General features: G+C 48.1%; 1 protein-coding gene across 2 annotated transcripts in view; it reads left to right on the top strand.

The window, feature by feature from the left end:
- KSR2 (kinase suppressor of ras 2) overlaps window positions 1-14,480 on the top strand; it is a 426,399-nt gene that overhangs the window by 356,199 nt on the left and 55,720 nt on the right. For both annotated transcript variants that reach the window (XM_043901784.1, XM_043901785.1), the window contains exons 13-14: window positions 1,962-2,010; window positions 3,827-4,194. In XM_043901784.1, the coding sequence (XP_043757719.1) occupies window positions 1,962-2,010; window positions 3,827-4,194 (417 nt within the window). The remainder of the gene's footprint in view (window positions 1-1,961; window positions 2,011-3,826; window positions 4,195-14,480) is intronic.

The raw sequence follows: 14,480 nt of genomic DNA, 5'->3' as shown, positions 1-14,480 counted from the left end.
AAACAGTTCTGCAATGAACATCTTTGTGTGTGATGTCTTTAGCTTCCTTAGAATACAAGCCCTCTTTCTAGGAGGCTATTGCTCATGCAGCCAAAGTGAAATCACCTTCCATAACTTCTTTGGTTGTGACCCAAGTCTAGGGCATGCTAAGGACCCAACTTTGGTTTGACATCTTTCCAAACTCACATTTTTGCCTATCTGGTTTTTCTTCTGGCTCCCCCAGCTGCTCCATACTTTCTGACCCGTGTTACCGACTTTGTTAAAGACCCAAATGGTACATCTCTGAGATCAAAGGAGCAGCAGTTTGCCGGAGGATGTTGTGCTGACATCTAGCTCCAGATCGTTTCTCTACAGCACATAAACCAGTTCCACAATTTGTGCAAGATGAACTCCAGGTTATTAACTGAGAGTCAGGGAGTGCTAGTGAAAAACGGAGTCAATAAGTGCCCACGATCTGCTTAAATGTGTGTGGAGTGATGGGAACTGACTCTTTGCAGCAGGGAAATCATTTAATAGCCCCGGCTGCTGTAATCACGCCTTAATGCAAGCCGAGGAGGGCAGCCCGTTCTGTTGGGCGTGAGGAGGGACTCCAGCTGCATTGTTCCACCTCCCCCGGGGCATCAGATTTCCAGCGTGCAGTTTCTGCCTTTCAAAGCTGTACTATAAATTATTGGTTAATAGGGTGGCAGATGCTACTTCTTTCTTCTTCTTTGAGCTCTTACAATCTTTCAGCCTCCCTCTCACCAGGAGTCTCTCCAGCAAGTGGATTGACTCTGTCTGCAGGGTTGGCAGCTTCCTGGTGAGGTCTGAGAGTCAGGATAGGGGAGCCCCCATCAAATAAGGAGATGGGTTGGGGGAATCTGCTAAGCTTCCATGGTGGCCACTGTGATCCTTTTCTCCCACCAGTTTCAGTTCACTCTGGAAACATCCTCTACCTTAAAAACCCACTCCCCCCACCAAATTCTTTAACACACGCTGTGCCTTGCATTTCCCTCACGTATCGTGTGCTCCAGCAGGCCCACAAATCCCCTGCATGTGCACCCAACTCACACGCACAGAGAGCAACCCCTGCACAGAGCACATCCCATGACACCCACACGGCCCTCAGTGGACACTCAGCACTCGCGGTGTGTGTGCCCCCAGCTCCTATACCCGGCTTGTTCCTGTGCTCAGAACACAAATGTGGCTCAGGAGCTCAAGAATGCATGGGATACACACACGCGTGCATGCACACACACACACACACCTGTGTCTTCCAGTCCAATGCAATCTGCCTCCTCCTCCTCGTTCTCACTCACCCATCTCCATGGAACGTGATTGGCAAGGTCCAACTCAAAACAATGCGAACTTTCAAATTCATCCAGTAATCCTCTCTCTTGGGCATTTCCATCATCATCCATTTATTCAGTTCATACCTAACTTTTGACCCTTGTTACTCATAGCCTTTCTACACTAGTATATAAATATTCCTTAAGGTCAGGAAGCCATGTCAGTTTCAATGCTGTATCCCTCTAAGGGTCTGGCACTGTTCCTGACTCTTAATTCTAATCAAATGGGTGAATGAATGAATCCTTCCAAAGAATCCTTCCAAAAGATTCAGAACTGTAGAGATATGATTAATTCTTTCCTAAGGAACACCTAGAGCTCTGGGGATTCTGCCATCCATGGCATTTTATAAGGAATTTATAAGGCCAATTTATACAGAAATTGCTAGATTAGGGGAAACCAACAAAGAAAAATGAGCCCTGAGCAGACCAGAAAGTCCATTTAAAACAATGTCCTTGTGCACCTCTCCTTGGTGGCGAGGTTATGGATTATTTTAGACACAAGCAGTGAAGAGAAATTGGAGAAAAAGGCTTAATGGAGAGCTTCACATTTTAAGACGTTTCATACATGGATCAAGTCAATGCATGCACCCATCATTTCACCCTAGGGTCACGTTTATTTTTCTTTCTTTAAAGCTTGGAAGGAAATCCATTACTTCAAATTGAAGTGGAGCCAACCTCGGAGGTGAGAACCAGAGAGCGATGAAGCAAATGAAGCAACTTTTTCCGGGGCCTGCCCACTTGGCAAAGGCGATTGATGTCTTTGATGACACAGAGGGCTTGGGGTGGACTGGGGATACAGTGCCCTGCTTGATGGACAACTAACAAGCAAGGGGCCCCTCCTGGTGCCAAGCCTAATGGGCCGTTAACATGGTGTGCATCACGGAAAAGCTAGTTGTGCAGAAGTTGGCAGGTGATCTGCATTCTTAGTTGAAAATTCAGCTCAGAGCCAGTGAGTACCAAGGGGGATGTGCCCCACTACTTTCTGAAGAATATGTGAGAGGAGGGGACGAGGGCCTCAGGGTCTCGGGCTTAGTGTGGTGTTAAGAATGTTCTGGGGCCTCTTCCCACCTGCCAGAACTCCTAGAGGAATAAACGAAGTCTTTGGGGTGAGAACCAGAGCCCTGACTCTTCAACCCTGCTGGTAGGTCCTGAACTGAGGGGAATAGAGTCAGGGTCCCCAGAGCAAATCGTGTCCTTTTCTGGAACGATCACAGTAGCTGGAAAGTGACCCTGAATGAAGCCGTATTTCCCATGTCATTTCTCCTGAACATGCCTTTGGGAGTAGCTTGCTCAGGTTTGGGGTTTAGAGAGACTGCACTCGGCCAAGGGGCCTCCTTCTCCGGCCGTCTTGTCAGGCTCCAAGCCCATGAAAATCACCACCACCTCCCCCCCGCCACCCCCCACTGGGCTCAGGCCGCTGCTGCTTGCACATTCCAGCTGAAGAAGCCAAGGCACCAGGCCTCAGGTGTCTCCGGACACCACGCTGGGAAATCGGATCCCTAGGCCTGGAGTTTCTAACTGTTGCAGTGGTCACGTCTAAGTGTGCCTGAGTCATGTGGGCGTGCAGTGAAAATGCAGAGTCCTGGCTCTGGCCTGCGGATTTTCTGATTCAGAAAATCTGGCTGGGGCCCACGAGTCTGTATTTTTTTTCAGCCATCCTGGCAGCTGTTTTGTACAGGCAGTCAGGTCTGTGCAAAGAACTCAAGAGATCTTTGCCTCACGGAAAACCTCACACCACCCCCAGGGGCAGATGTCATTAGCCCCACTTTATGATAAGTCAAGGAAGGCCCAGAGAAGTGAAGCTCCTTGCCCAAGGTCACACAGTGGCCAGATTCCAGCTCATCTGGTCTGACTGTTAAGCCCATTCTGTCAACCTCTCACTCTTCTATCTCCTGCCTTCCCAACTGAACAGGAACCCCAGGCCTCCGGCCTATACCGAGTACCTCTGACATCTCCTGGTTTCTGCCTCATCAATTCAAATTCCTCCAAGGGAACGAAGGCCCTCTCTGTTAAGGATTGTCACATGTTATATGCAGGTGTATAGGGTGTCCGTATTTCAGCTTGTTGTTTTTCTTACTCCCACATAAATAACCAGACAAGTCAGAACATCATGGTCTAGTAGGAGGGCATCAAATATTAGGAGGCTAGAGACCTGAATCTTAACCCTTGCTCTGCCTGGCAGCCTGACCAGAGCTAGGCACTTCCCACAGGGACCAACCATCCCTGTCTGCCGGTTTCCCAAGTGTGAGACTGTCAGCTCCCAAATGGGCAAAGTCCTGGGAAACCAGGATAGGTGGTCCCTGCCCCCCAGCATTTCTTCTCTCTGAGCTTCAGTTTCATGATCTCCCTTTCAGCTCCTTCACTTCAGCACAGTGATAGACAGGAGGTACTTGGGCAAATAGAGAGACATGTGTGCACTGGCCAAAAACACACAGTGGGGACCTGGTGGGCAGGCGGGATGCTGACGGGAACTGACCCCTCTCCCTCTCTGGCCGTAGAATGAGGAGGGCCACGACGAGGCCGAGGAGTCGGAGGATGACTTTGAGGAGATGAACCTGTCCCTCCTCTCGGCCCGGAGCTTCCCTCGCAAGGCCAGCCAGACCAGCATCTTCCTCCAGGAGTGGGACATCCCCTTCGAGCAGCTGGAAATCGGCGAGCTCATCGGGAAGGGCCGCTTCGGGCAGGTGTACCACGGCCGCTGGCATGGCGAGGTGGCCATCCGGCTGATCGACATCGAGAGGGACAACGAGGAGCAGCTCAAGGCCTTCAAGCGGGAGGTGATGGCCTACAGGCAGACGCGGCATGAGAACGTGGTACTGTTCATGGGCGCCTGCATGAGCCCGCCACACCTGGCCATCATCACCAGGTCAGTCCCGCCTGGGTTCCCCACTGTCATATTCATTCCCAAAGCTCTGCTTCTGGCAGCATTGAGCAGCGGGGGTTCTGGTAGATTCAACATTCTGGTGAATAGAGGGTCTGGCTTTACCAATCACATCTATGGTTTGAAGCTTTGAGATTCCAGAAAATGCTATTTGTGCTGCAACTCTGGTTGAGAAGTTCTGTGGAGAGAGCTCCACGTGGGAAGTCAGAAAAGCTGGTATTGAATCCCCTTGTGCTCCACACTTGTGAAAAAGCGTCTTTGAGACTCACTTTCTCCAAATGTAATTGAATGGATTAGACTAGCTCGGGTGTCAGCAAACTTTTCCTGTTAAAGGGCCCAATAGTGTTTTCGGCCTTGCAGGCCGTAAGGTTTCTGCAGCAGCAGCTCGTCTCTGCTACTGTAGTGTGAAAGCAACCTCAGACAGTCTATAAGTGGATGTCTGTGGCTGCGTGCCAATAAAGCTTTGTTAACACAACCAGGCGATGGGCTGGGTTTGACCTACAGACCCTAGTTTGTTGAACCCGGACTAACATTCTGATGACTGATTCCGGCTTTCATTAAAACAGCGGCGCACATTTGTAGGGCTCCACCGTTGTTCTTTTAAATATTCAGGATCCATGGTTGATAGCTGTACAAAAGGGGTGGTTAACAGAGAAGTGACAGTAGGAGCATATCAGATGTTGGGAACTTTTTTGGACTTGCTGTCTCTAACCTCCCGCAGTGATGTAGGCATGGGGAAAAATAACTGTAGATTCAGTTGAGCAGTTGTGGAACAACCTTTTGATGTGTTTTTAAGCTGGGGCCTTTGCTCTCCTATCACTTAGGACGAGCCACAGCATCAGTGTTCTTGTGCCAAGGGTCCATTAGGAATCTTCTCATTCTTAATCTCAACACAGGCAATAAGATCCCAAGTACACAAGCCTTGCGTCTTGGTAAGTGCTATGGTGGGAGCTGTGGGCTCAGGGAAGAGTTGGTGTGTCTTTGATCTGTTCCCTTGTGATCCATACAAACCCTCTTTGAGTCCATTTGTAAGACCTGGGTGATGGGTAGAAGCTGTGTTATCATCTGTCACCATTGATTATGCAGCTGGTGGGTTGACTGGAACTTGTGTGTCAAATGGTAAGTGCTTGCAAAGGATTAGAGATCTAAGGATGGCTCTTCAACCCTTCTTTAAACCAAGGAAGAAATGGTCAGCTCTCACTTCTACACAGGACCAGAAGTGGCTATCAGATAATAAGCCAGATCATATTCGGGGCTGAGTTGCTCTGAGTAGAGGAGTGGATCAGTAAGCTTTTCTGAGTAACAAACACCCCCAAACTTCACAGTTTCTCACTAGTCTGTACACAGTTCTTCTGTGGCTGGGGTCTTGGATGTGTCTGTGGTCTGCTGGCAGGTCAGGTTGAGGGCTGGTCAGTCTCGAATGCCTTTGCTCACGTGAGTGATGGTTGGACATGTGTCTGATGGTTGGCAGATTGTCAGCTGGGGTGCCTCAGTTCTTCTACACGTGGCCTCTCACCCCCCAACAGGTCAGCTTGGGCTCCTTCCCATGGTGGTCTCAGAGATCCAAGTGCAGCAAGACAGCAAGAGGTCAAACCCTGATGCACAGTGGCATTCGCATCTCTGTCTGTGTTGCATTGGCTGATGTCCAGTGGCCAAAGCAAGTCACGTGGCCCACCTCTATCCAAGGCGTGCAGAACAGACTCTACCTCTGGCTGGGAGGATTTGGAACGCCATTGTTGCGAGAATGTTCATTCAGGGAGAGGGCCAGTGTGTGGTTGTTTTCCCGCCTACCACTGCCAGCAAGCCCCTTAGCTCCCTTTTCTTTCTCCTTTCTGGTATGTATCATCTATATTAGCAGGCTGTCTGCAGTCCTTTACTTGGGGTACACAAGTCTGATTAGAAGATAGTCTTTCCCACCACCACTGGTTTCTGTCCCTGTTCCCACCAGTCTGTTAGCCCAACTCCCTCTCTCTGATCAGCTCCTCACCTTCTGGCCTGCTAAACCCCTCTTTTTCAAATCCTCAAATTAGAAATTCAAAATCCATCACCTCTTCTCCTGTGCCTGAACCCTCTAAGGACCTCCTGGCCTCTGACTTTTTCCAGGAGTATCAGTGGAACCCACTTACCCATGCCTCCCTCCCTTCTTCCCCAAGGGCTGGCTAATTGGAAATGGATGGATGCAGTTAGCAGCCTTCCTTGAAAAAAAGAGTGGCCATTATGAAAATGTGTCGCTCCCCCTGCAAGCCAGCTGCGTTGGCGGCCCCTTTTCTATTATATACAGAATCCTGAGTCCCCCTCCCCAAGCACCATAACTGCCTGCAGATTTCACAAATAGCACAGCCTTTTCCTGGCACCGCGATAAAGACTTCGCAGCTTTGGGACATATAATTGGTCTCTGAAGTGTTTTGGTATTTTGTTTGAAGAAGCCAGATGAGCCCCAAAGAAGTGGCATTTATTCCATATTATTGTGTCATTATATATTTATCTGAAGGAGGGGCCAGGTGCCCTCCTCATTCCCGTTCAACACCATCCACTTGTTGGCCACCCAGGTTTCTTATCTGAACGTTCAGTTTGAAACCAAATATTTGAGTAATTCGATTAATCACTTACATTCGTGCAGTTGGCTGGCAGAGGTTGATGGTTGGATGCAAGCCAACCAACTGGAACAGCCTCTGGACCCTGGATTTATTTTACAGGGAACATAAAACCAGATAATCACCTGGCATATTCTGGATAAATTCACAATGGCATGTTCTAGCCAATTACTTAGTAATTATCATCGAAGTTAACACGTATTTCTAAGATTAGCTTCCTTGTAATGCGGTGTGGGTGGCTCTTGGGGAGTGAGTAATAACCAACTAGTTACCCAATTGCTAGAGCCACAAATGCAATTAGCAGCAAGATTGCTAAATCGTTTCACGATTGGGTCATTATAGGATTATTGCCAGGCTATTGACCGTCTGCACAATCACTCATTTTTTTAAAGCCCCAGATGGAATTTGAAAGCCAATAAAGATAGGATTGAATGAAAGCATCTCTTGTCCTTCTCCCTTGCTGCAGAGTCTCTTAGATCTCAGTTTTCCCATCTGTAAAATGAACAGGTAGAAGCAGATGTTGGTTGCAGGGTCCTTCTTTGGTTCTCTGAGCCTGGGCCACTTCAGAAGCAGTCTGGAACAGCCCTGGAACCATGCTTCCCAAAATACAGCCCACCAGGGCCACCTGCATAAGAACCACCAAAGGGAGGAAGGTCATTAAAATGCAGATTCCTGGGTGCCACCTCTATTCATTTCCTAGGGCCATCAAGACAAATGGCTACAAACTTGATGGCTTAAAGCACCATGCATTCATTCTCTTACAGGTGTGGAGGTCACAAGTTTGGAGTGGGTCTTGCTACAACCAAAGCAGGGCTGCTTTGTTTTCTGGAGGCTTTGGAGCTTTTAGAGCTCCCAACTTTTAGAGCTGCCTTCCTTGCATCCCTTGGCTTGTGGCCCCTTCCTCCATCTTCAAAGCCAGCATTGTGGCATCTTACTTCCACTGACGCAGGTCACATCTCTCTTATAAGGACTCTTGTAGGACCTACCCAGGTAATCCAAGATAATCTCCATTTCAAGATGTTTGACTTAATGGCAACTGCAAAGTCCCTTTTGCCATATAAACTGACAGTGACAGTGTTCAGCAATTAGGAACTGGATATCTCTGGAGGCCATTCTCCAGTCTATTGAATTTTCCTCAATCTGGTGGATCAAGTCTATTTGTAGGTGAAGCCTTTTTCAACCAAGCTCCCATTCTAATTCCAACAAACACTTGGGATCCAGCCCTAAAGAGTATCGGCAGGGAGTATTATTTAAGTGCACAGTGTAGGTGTCAGATGCGTCCAGCTACTGCAGACGGAAATGGAAACAAGGAAATTTCCAAGGAAGACAGACTGGACAGAATTACAAAGAACTGGAACCTCAATGGGAGGTAATGTGTTACCTATCTGGTGACAGGAGTCTGGGCCAACCTGCCTTAGCTTGATGCCATGGAGACGAAACACATCCCTAAAGTTGATGTCTCCGGGAGGGCCTCCCCAGGGCAGCCTGATGCCCCTGAACCCACCCTGGCCACGTCACAGATGTGGAGACGCCAGAGGGAGCCAGGACAGGAGCACAGATCTCCACCACCAGTACGCCTCCTCCCCTGACAGTTTGAAAACCCCATCCTTCTCCAGGCTTGTCCACCCACCCATCCACCCATCCATCCATGCAACGGATATTTAGTAAACTCTAATTAAGCACCAGGCATTTTGCTGGATGTTAGGGGGCGATAGTGAGCAAGACAGGCATGGACTGGGTTAATAGAGGGCTATCATTTTATTTGGAGAGACAGCAGTAAATACTAAAGCAATAGAGATCGTTTGAGTAGGTCCCAGCCTGTTGAAGGAAACAAACTGGAGAGATGTGCCGCAGAGGGACTTGGGTATCAGGGTAGTTTTAGCGATGTGTGTGTTGGGGTGGGGTGGTGTCCAGGCAGCCTCTCTGAAGCAGTGGTATTTGGGCAGAGACCCTGATGCTAGGAGCCAGTGGGGGCAGGGCAGACCCCAAAGAGCGAATAGCAAATGCAAAGGCCCAGGGGTAGGAATGAGCAGAGGGTGATTAAAGGACCAGAAGGAAGACTGTGGTGGCAGAGCCTGGTGGGTGAGGGCAAGAGGGTAGACAACGAAGGTAAAGAACCGGGCAGGAGCCAGACGGGGGAGGGGAGGGGCTCTCTAGCTGGTTTGGGGGGCAGGGTTTAAAACAATGCCAGCACCTACCCCAGTCTCTCATCCTTGGCACTGTGACCTTCTCATCCTCAGCCCTGTGGCCTTTGGGGCTGGACGATTCATTTATGGCGGCTGTCCTATGCATTCGAGGCACTCCCTGCCCCCTGCCCACTAGGCACCAGGAGGACCAACTCCCTAGTTGTGATAACCCAAATGTCTTTAGATTGCCAACACCACCTGGGGGCAAAGTCGCCCCAGTTAAGGACTCTAGTTCCCAGAGAGCCTCTAATTAGTCTAGATGGGGCTCTGCCCTCAGTACAAAGCCTCCCCAGGTGACTCTTTTGGTGGCCAGGAGACCCTCCTTCATAGAACCTAAAAGCTGGATGAGAGGTCTGAATTTTATGCTCAGTGCAGCAGGCAGGGACAGTATCCAGTGTGTTTGGGGGCAAAAAGTGAGAAACTTCCAACATGAAGGGTATTGCAGAGTGTTTTTAAAGAAGGGAGTATTTTGATGGCTGCCAAGGTAACAACAGTTCAAAGAAATGTCACTTTTTCTGCCCTAACTTCCCAAAACGATCAAAGAGCTGGTGGCTTCGGCAGGTGCCAGCATCCACTCCCACCGCCCATCCCATTGCCCCTGGCCAGACCAGAAAGCACTGTGTTATAAAGACCACCTTGTCGTGATTGCTATACTAACAGTGAATGAGGGTCTGCACCAGCAGAGGGGAAGCTGCCAAGTGTGAGCCTAGGGAGAAAGAAGCTGCCCCATCCCTCCCAGAAAGGTTTATCACAATGTCCCGATGTCCTCTTTACATTCTGCATCAGCCAGGGCAGGAGGACTTGGAGAGCTGTGAGCCAGGTAGAGGCTTTTCTTGCCTTTTCTAACAGCTAAAGGAGGCAGCATAGCTGATCCTCATTGTTAAAACCATTTCCCTGACTGAGGGGCATTTATTTAACGATAATAAATGCAGAATCCTCCAGAAGCAACAGATTCCACCAGCCTTCAGCAAGGCACAGTGACGGTCTCCTGGTTATCAATGTGCCCATTTTCAGTTGAGTTCAGTGGCTCAGTCATGTCCGACTCCCTGCGACCCCATGGATTGCAGCACGCCAGGCCTCCCCGTCCATCACCAACTCCCAGAGTTTACTTAAAATCATGTTCACTGAGTCAGTGATGCCATCCAACCATCTCATCCTGTCGTCCCCTTCTCCTCCTGCCTTTAATCTTTCCCAGCATCAGAATCTTCCAGTGAATCAGCTCTTCACATCAGGTGGCCAAAGTATTGGAGTTTCAGCTTTAGCATCAGTCCTTCCAATGAATATTCAGGACTGATTTCCTTTAGGAGGGACTGATTGGATCTCCTTGCTGTCCAAGGGACTCTCAAGAGTCTTCCCTAACACCACAGTTCAAAAGCATCAATTCTTGGGCACTCAGCTTTCTTATAGTCCAACTCTCACATCCATACATGACTACTGGGAAAACCATAGCCTTGACTAGACAAACCTTTGTTGGCAAAGTAATGTCTCTGCTTTTGAATATGCTGTCTAGGTTGGTCATAACTTTTCTTCCAAGGAGTAAGCATCTTTTAATTTCATGGCTGCGGTCACCATCTGCATGATTTTGGAGCCCCCAAAAATAAAGTCTGCCATTGTTTCCATTGTTTCCCCATCTATTTGCCATGAAGTGATAGGACCAGATGCCATGATCTTAGTTTTTTGAATGTTGAGCTTTAAGCCAACTTTTTCACTCTCCTCTTTCACTTTCATCCAGAGGCTCTTTAGTTCTTCTTCGCTTTCTGCCATAAGGGTGGTGCCCATTTTACAGATGAGAAAACTGAGGTCAGAGAGGCTAAGGGATCCCTTGTCCAGATCATAGAACAGATAACTGGCAGAACCTGGAATTGAGCAGATGTACATCTGAATATATAGACATGCTCCTGATGGGTTGGTAGTTGAGGTAATTGGGAGTCAACATTATCAACCTTCTGTTCTGGAGTCTGCATGCTTGTGGGCAATGTGTAGATAACTTCTTTCACCTGGGGGTTTTAGTATCTGCAAAACAGGTCAGAGGATATAGCTCAGAATATTCTCTACAGCCCTTGAAAGTGAAAGTGTTAGTTGCTTAGTCATGTCTGACTCTTTGAGAACCCATGGACTGTAGCCAGCTGGGCTCCTCTGTCTGTGGGATTCTCCAGGTAAGGATACAGGAGTGGGTAGCCATTCCTTTCTCCTGGGGATCTTCCTGACCCAGGAATTGATCCCGGGTCTCCTGCATTGGGGAGGAACTAAAGAAAGGTCCTCGACTTCGCTTAATGGTTAAACTACTATTATTTTGTCTTGTTTGGCTGTTTTCCTTTGTCTCTGCATTTTCTCACTTTTCTAATTAAATTTTTCCTCCCAGGGAAGGCCTGGGAGGCCAAAATTTTTCTATAAATAAGAGGCAAGGGAAGGACATGGAGGGCGGGGTTTCTATCCCCAGAAAGCCCCATAGGGTTCTGCCCAGCTACGATCCCCTCTATTCTTTGATACTCTTCAGTCTTGAGAAGGAACAGGTGTAGGACGAGAAGGAGAAATCCTAAACTCGGCAGAGGAACCTGGCTTTAGGAGGGGACTAGGTTTCAAGGTGGGAATGAGATGGGCATGTCTGAGGACTACCAGGAAGCAAGAGCGAGTGATGGGAGGCAGGGGAAAGGAGCTACAGGGCCTCAGACATGCAGGTGAAGCCTTGGAGTCTATCCTAATGCAGGGGGAAGATTTTAAGCCGGAGCTGCTCCCACCACTCTAGAAGTTTCCTGAAGGCCAGGCTGCTGCCTCCTTTGACTCTCACCTGCTTGAATCAACTGTGTCAGAGCTCATTTGGTTGAGAGCAATAATGCCGTCAACCAAGCCCAGCTCTGAGGGACGCAGACAGAGGAAGTGGGACTCTGGGGTGTCCCGGCGGTCAGCGTGGTGTTTCTAGAGCTTTGGGAAAGATGCTGAATGGTTCCTCTGCCTTTGGGAACACAGCAAACTTCACCGCGATGCTCTCACAGGGATGGAAGTAGGGGAGAGTGACATGTTAGGGGCATTACCTTAAATAAACATCTGGTCTGAAAAGAGGGGCTCCGGCTGTGCACCCCAGGAAAGAGAGCAAAGGAAGGAGAACATTTCCCCACAGCTCTTGAGCAGGTTTTATTTCTCCTTTAGTGAGTGTCAGCAGTCCCCTTGCTGGGTGCCTGGAGCCAAGTGCAGTTCTGCAGTCATGTCATCCTGACTGTTCTGCCGGCACACACAGGACATCCACAGCCTGTCCTCATCTCCCAGGGATGAGATAGGAATGAAATCCCACGGGGCCTCATTTGCACAGCTTTTTAAGTCTGGTAAATATCAGGAGTTATTTAATAGGTTATTTATTTCCAGCTCCAAATCAGTTCCTGTTTTTCACGCTTTCAAACATAATAACTCCAGGCTGCTATCTTTGACACACGGAGGACCCTGCCTTTTTCTAAGATGGTAACTTAGTGCCTGAATGAGATCTTTTTTGTAACTCTGTACGTATGGCCTTTCTGATTTTTTTTTTCTGTCTTCAGGCCACTTTGATTGTCCTAAATATATCATGCAAGAGTTGGGGGGAGGGGGGCCTGAGCACATGAAGATTCCGTTCCCCCCATCATCTAGTGGAATTGACTTCCTTTTATGTTCAAAAAGCTGAATTGCTTTCTCTTTATATAAAGCACAGCTGAAAAGATTTTTTTGTCTGTGGCTGTCTTTAATTGTGCTGGAATGTAAGATGCCCCGGGACCTTTGTGAAGGAAGCCTATAAATGTGCTGCATCATCATCATCATTATTATTAGCATCATCTCATTTACATTGTACATGCCTGTTGGTAAATGATCATGTGACCAGCAGAGGACTTGGGTGGGTGAAAAGTCACGCCACTGCTTTCCTCAAATCTGAAAGATTCTACACTGGCCTGTGTGACACCATCTTCACTTGCCTCTTGTGTCTTACTACACAAGTGGTAACTCATTTGTTGTTGAAAATACAGATCAGCAAAAAGAAGAAAGTGAAATTCACCCAGAGTGTCTGCAGCCAGAGGCATTTTTGCTATGTTTCATTCTAGGCAGTTTTCTGAGTATATATGCCAACTCACAGTTTATGTTTGTCAGAGTAACAAGTAGCTGCTGTAACAAATAAGCCTTAAAACATTAAGTGGCTTAATACAAGAGAAACGTATTTCTCCTTTATGTAACAGTCCAAGATATGTGTTTCTGGATGGCAGGTGGCTGTTCTCCGCGTGTGGAGGGGTTCATGCTCAGTCCCATCTTTTGGAGTTTTTCCCAGGGCTGAGAGTCCTTTGCGTTTCGTTGGGGAAAGAGGAGAAGCATGCAGGGTCACATGGGCCACACACCATTTCACTCGTATGCCATGGACTGGCCCAGCCCCTGGGCCACACCTGACTGCCAGGGAGGCTGAGAAAGAGCTAAACTATATCCCTGGAAAGAAAACAACTTGGGTTTCAATGAAGAACCAGCAACTCTGTGACAAACACACATTTATGGGTAGGGTCGGTAAGATATGGAGAAAGAAATGGCAACCCACTCCAATATTCCTGTCTGGGAAATCCTGTGGACAGAGGAGCCTGACAGGCTACTGTCCGTGAGGTTGCAAAGAGTTAGATACAACTTAGCATGTTGTTTTTGTGGTTCAGTCACTCAGTTGTGTCCAACTCTCTGCGACCCCCTAAACGGCAGCCAGGCTGCAGGCTTCCCTGTCCTTCACCATCTCCTGGAGTTTGCTTAAACTCATGTCCACTGAATCAGTGATGCCATCCAACCATCTCATCCTCTGTTTCCCTCTTCTTCTCCTGTCTTCAATCTTTCCCACCATAACGGTCCTCTCCAATGAGTTGGCTCTTTGCATCAGGTGGCCAGAGTATTAGAGTTTCAGATTCAGCATCAATCCTTCCAATGAGTATTCAGTGTTGATATCCTTTAGGACTGACTGGTTTGATATCCTTGCAGTCCAAGGGACTCTCAAGAGTCTTCTCCAGTACCACAGTTCAAAAGCATTAATTCTTTGGCACTCAGCCTTCTTTGTGGTCCAGCTCTCACATCCATACGTGGCTACTGGAAAAACCATAGTTTTGACTGTACTCACCTTTGTCAGCAAAGTAATGTCTCTGCTTTTTAATATGCTGTCTAAGGCTTGTCATAGCTTTCCTTCCAAGGAGGAAGCATCTTTTAATTTCATGGATGCAGTCACCATCCACAGAGATTTTGGAGCCCAAGAAAATAAAATCTGTCACTGATTTCATTTTTTCCCCATCTATTTGCCATGTAGTGATGGGATCTGATGTCATCATCTTAGTTTTTTGAATGTTGAGTTTTAAGCTAACTTTTCCACTCTCCTCTTTCACCTTCATCAAGAGGCTCCTTAGTTTGCCTTTGCTTTCTGTCATTAGGATGGTGCCATCTGTACATCTGAGGTTATTGATATTTCTCCTGGCATCTAAACAACAAGTCCTTCTGCATTGAAAATAGACTCCTC

Source organism: Cervus elaphus, chromosome 5 (genome assembly GCF_910594005.1).
Source record: "Cervus elaphus chromosome 5, mCerEla1.1, whole genome shotgun sequence".
In the NCBI taxonomy this organism is placed as follows: Eukaryota; Metazoa; Chordata; class Mammalia; order Artiodactyla; family Cervidae; genus Cervus; species Cervus elaphus.
Note: the sequence above shows the minus strand (reverse complement) of the source record. Positions and strands in the feature narration are given on the sequence as shown.